Source organism: Orycteropus afer, unplaced genomic scaffold (genome assembly GCF_000298275.1).
Source record: "Orycteropus afer afer isolate SDZICR_OR568_19922 unplaced genomic scaffold, OryAfe1.0 scaffold00018, whole genome shotgun sequence".
In the NCBI taxonomy this organism is placed as follows: Eukaryota; Metazoa; Chordata; class Mammalia; order Tubulidentata; family Orycteropodidae; genus Orycteropus; species Orycteropus afer.
The window spans coordinates 2866612-2871504 of NW_006921605.1; the positions used below are offsets into that span (position 1 = coordinate 2866612).

At 58.6% G+C, this 4893-nt stretch overlaps 1 protein-coding gene across 1 annotated transcript in view; it reads right to left on the reverse strand.

The window, feature by feature from the left end:
- CARD14 (caspase recruitment domain family member 14) overlaps positions 1 to 4893 on the reverse strand; it is a 48571-nt gene that overhangs the window by 13809 nt on the left and 29869 nt on the right. The window contains exons 6-8 of the mRNA XM_007959823.1: positions 3361 to 3486; positions 2348 to 2515; positions 1433 to 1504 (exon numbers count right to left, since the gene is read on the reverse strand). Coding sequence (XP_007958014.1) covers positions 1433 to 1504; positions 2348 to 2515; positions 3361 to 3486 — 366 coding nt within the window. The remainder of the gene's footprint in view (positions 1 to 1432; positions 1505 to 2347; positions 2516 to 3360; positions 3487 to 4893) is intronic.

Here is a 4893-nt window from a genome sequence, read left to right on the forward strand (position 1 = left end):
AGAGAGGCTGACTGCTGGTTAGAGAAGCTAAATACTGGTTAGAGACGCTGACTGCTGGTTAGAGAGGCTGCCTGCAGACCAGAGAGGCTGAGTACAGGGTAAAAAGGCTGAGTACTGGTTAGACAGGCTGACGACTGGTTAGAAAGGCTGACTACTGGTTGGTGAGGATGAGTACTGGCTAGAAGGCTGACTACATGTTAGAGAGGCTGACTACTGGTTAGAAGGGCTGACTACAGATTAGAGAGGCTGACTACTGGTTAGAGAGGCTAACTATGGGTTAAAAAGGCTGCCTGCTGGTTAGAGAGGCTGACTGCTGGTTAGAGAGGCTAACTATAGGTTAAAGAGGCTGACTACTGGTTAGAGAGGTGCCCCCAGCCAGTGAGGGGAGGAGCCACACGTGGGCTGCTTCCCACCAGTACCTGTGGGAAGGGAAGTGTCCCAAACAAGTAGATCTGAATTTAGGTCTGTCCACACTGAACAAGTATCTCCTAAGCCCCTACTATGTGCCAGGCCATTTGCCAGTAGTGAGCACACACCTGAGGGCAAGTGATATCCTTGGTGGGCGAGGGGACCAACAGTGCAGTCCCACAAGGACACCAGGCACATGGGTGTCATGGTGGGCAGGACACTCCGGGTGACTTCCTGGAGGAAGCAGTAGCTAAGCTGGCTGAGGTGGCCCGGTGGGGGAGGGGAGGCACAGTCCAGACAGAGGTGGGGAGAGAGGGGTGGGGAGGAGCAAACCCCTCCATGTGGCCAGATTCAAAGGCCAGGTGTGGAGAGTGGGGGGACAGGAGGCCAGAGAGGGGCGTCCAGGAGTGGTGGTCCCTGGGGACCTATGAGAAGAATGGGATGTAAGCCAGCTCTGGGCAGAGGGCTCCCCTGATCACCACTTCCAGAAAGGAGTCACAGCTGGACTTTGGCCCGGGCCCTGGGGTGCCTTGGAGGGTTCTGAATGGAGGGGACTGATGCGATTGCCTTGGGGGTGGGCTGTGGCCCGCCGAGTCCAGGCTCTGAATTCACGCTCTGGAAGATGAATGAGCTACACAACTCTCTGGACCTTCCGCGGGGTCAGTGAGCAGGCCAGGCTACATGCCACGGAGCTGGGGAACGCAGGGACAGTGCTGGAAACTTCCAGAAAGGGAACCCCAAGGCCTGAACCACAGCAGCAGCACGGGGTACCACCTCCCACACGCCTCTCGCCCTTCGTCCCAGTAGTGACCCTGCTGTCCCACCCTGAGGTCCAGACGGTCACTTGCTCTCGCCTTGGCCAAAGGGGGAGAACAGACACACGGAGCCAGGCTCTGGGAGTGACCCCGCCACCCTGATTACTGCCTGTCTCTTGGCACTAACCCATCCCTGCAGGGGGAACAGAAGGAAGGTCCCCCCATCATGGGGGTGGAGAGGGTGCGCTGAGGGGCCGGAGAAGCAGTACCTCGGTGGAGCAGATGGCGTACATCCGGACCAGCCGCTGCTTGCCCCTCGCACAGGGCTCCCCGGCGTCCAACTCGGCCTGCTGACACGGTGGGTGGGGAGCTTAGGATGTTCTCCCTGGTGCTCTTAGGTTCCCACCCACTTACCACCATCCATCTGTGCCCTGTGGACAGGCCTCCTCGCACCAGCACCCAGGAAAACCACCACGGCCCCATCACCCACCCAGTCGTATATCCCACCCACCGCTTCCACAGAGTCTATTCTAACTCAGAGACCCCCACAGGGTTTCCAAGGCTGTCAGTCTTTATGGAAGCCAAGTCCAAACCACACCCACTGCCAGTGAGTCGATTCTCACTCATAGTGACCCCCACAGGGTTTCCAAGGGTGTCAGTCTATACAGAAATAGATTGCCTCATCTTCCTCCTGGGGAGCAATGGCCAACCTTCTGGTCAGCAGGCAAATGCCTTACCCATCGCACCACCAGAGCTACACACACACACACACACACACACACAGGAGCCCTGGTGACACAATGGTTAAGCCCTCGGCTGCCAGCCCGAAGGTTGGCGGTTCCAATCTACCCTGTGGCTCTGACGGAGCAAAGACCAGGTGACCTGCTCTGGTAAGATGACAGCCTGGGAAACCCTCTGGGGCAGTGCTACTGTCACACGGCGTTGCTGTGAGTCAGGAATCCACCTGAGCGCACCTAACGACAGTCACGTGTGTGATTACGTATGTACATACATGTTTCTCCCTGATGCGGGGAGCTGCCGGGGGTGAGGAACGGCTGGCTGCCTGCACAGGAGAGGTCTCACTGTGAACCCTAGGCCCTTGGGCACCTGGAGCTGGAGGCAGGGCCCCCCTCCTGCCCCCTGCACCTGCGTGGCCCCTCCAGCCGCCCGCCCTCGGGAAGCACTGGGGAAGTGCTCACCCCGCTCGGTGGCGAGGCCGCCCACAGCCTGCAGAGCTGTTCACGCAGCTCACAGACCTCCTCCGTCAGCTCCAACAGTTGTCTGCGGAGTGAGTCCTTCTCCGTCAGCCTCTGCGAGACCTCCGCCTGCGCCCTGTCTCGCGCTGCGTACGCCTGGGGGAAGAGGCAGCGTGCGCCCCACTTTAAAAACTTTAAAGAAGACGGGCCAACAAGACCAGCAAGGAGAGTCATCGCCAAAGCACACAGTCCCGTTTCTTTTCTGATTTAGCCTGGACTCAGCGGATGTGCGTGGGACACAGCTTTCACTCCGAGCTGTGCAAGCCTACGCTGGTTTCCAAGGCAGGCATGAGTAAGCGACTGGGACAAAACCCACTGTCTGGGCTGGGGGCACTGAAACGGAGCCCTGGCTGGCGGACACCTTAACGTGCTCAGCTGCTAACGAGAGACTGCAGGTTCGAGTCCACAAGGATGCCACCGAAGAAAGGCCTGGCAACTGACAAAGCAGCCACTGACGCCACGTGGGGCTCGGCTCTGCTCCGACACGCACTCGGAGTCACCGTGAGTCAGGGTCCACCGGACCACTGGCCCTGGCCTGGAGACGTTCTCAGACGTCAGCCAGGAATAACAGCCGGGCAGATCTGCCAGCAGTGAGCACAGCAGGCCATGACGGGGCGGGGGCTTAAACACCCCGTGGGGACCGAGCGAAACACCCGGCCGTCGCATCGCCCTGACTCATGGTGCCCTGGGCTGTGTCACTAACCGCACTCCGCATGGCTTCCAATGGCCGGTTTTTCAGAAGTGGTGGCCAGGCCTTCCCTCTGAGGCCCTCTGGTCAGACCCAAACCTCCAACCTTCTGGTCAGCAGCGTGTTAACCGTGTGTGTCAGCCAGTGGGTCCTGACCGAGGAAAGGCCCCAAACCTGGCACCAGCTGCCCGCCGGGACGGGCGAGCCTTCAGCCTGTCGCCTGTGCGCTCTGAGGCCCCGCCTCTTCGGGTACCTGGTCTCGCTCCTTCTGCAGCTCGACCACCTGGCCCTGCAGGGCGTTCATCTTCTCCTTGTAGAGCTCACAGTCCACCTTGGTTTTCTGGAACTGGAGCAGCATCTTCTCCTTCTCCTCCCAGTACTGGACGGGGCGGGGGAAACAGGCCAGAGACGGTCAGCAGCTCAGAGGGGCTGGGCCGGCCGACTAGGGCAGGGGCCCTGCAGGTGAGGCAGAGCCACTCAGCTCCGGGTTTCCAGCTGATTGTATCGGTTACGTTTGAAGTTAGAGATCAGAGTGGGCGTGTCTGTGCACGTCTGTTTGTGGTTTCCACTTAAGTCCTCAAACACAGAACTCATGCGCCCCCCACGCCTCCCCTCTCCCACCTTCTCCTTCTCCTCCTTCTGCACTTTGGTTTTCAAATGATTTTTGAAAATTTAACTGCATTCCTTATGTTGTGCAGCCACGCCCAGTCTGCATTTCCAAATTATCCACCACCCCTAATGGAAGCTCTGTGCCCTCAGGGAAGGTCCCTTCTATCCCCTCCCGCCCATCCCACCTCTTAACCACAAGTAAACTGTGTGCATGTGTGGGCGCTCACGCGTGCTTTGGGTGCAAATTTATACAGCAGATTTGTTTTACAGTCAACAGTTCATGCACATTTGATTTCACGGTCCAATTATAATCCCCAAGCATAAAACGCTCTCAACCACTAGGAACCTGGTCTGCACGCCCAGCTCCCCCAGGTGGTCTGCATAAGCCTCCTCGCACCTTTCTGTTGTTGTCACACACACTCTCACACAGATACACACTCTCACACTCACACAGATACACACTCTCTCACACACTTATGTACACATACACACACACACACATGCAACTCACACACATGCATACTCACACACATTTACTCACATGCACACACACGCACACTCACTCACACAGTCGTACACACACTCATCACACACACACAATGCAGGAATTTCTAGTTGCACATCTCATGTGACGTCAGTTACAGTAACTACGCTGTGCGACCATCACCACCATCTGCTGCCAAATCTCCCATGAGCACTCACTGCTCCCTGAACTCTGGCCACCTGCCATCACCACGGCCAGACCTCACTGCTCCCTGAACGGTGCCCCCCTCCTCCCGCCCCTGGTAGCCACTGATAAACTCTGGTCTCTGGCTAGTGGCCTAGTCTCAGTGATGGAGCTCCCGGGTAGCGCGGATGGTTAGGCACCTGAGTACTGCCGACAGGCTGGTGGTTCGAGCCACCAGAGGGCCCTGAAGACAGACCCAGAGATCTGCTTCTGAAAGGTGTCAGCCTCGCAAACCTGACGGAGCCGTTGTAGTCTCTGCACACACAGAGGCGCCACAGCAGGGACCAACTTGACAGCAACCACCACCAAGAACAGACACCTCGCAGGGCAGACAGTGCGGCGTCCCCACCACCAGGAGCCCCGCGGGGCAGACGGTGCGGCGTCCCCACCACCAGACGCCCCGCGGGGCAGGCGGTGCGGCGTCCCCACCACCAGACGCCCCGCGGGGCA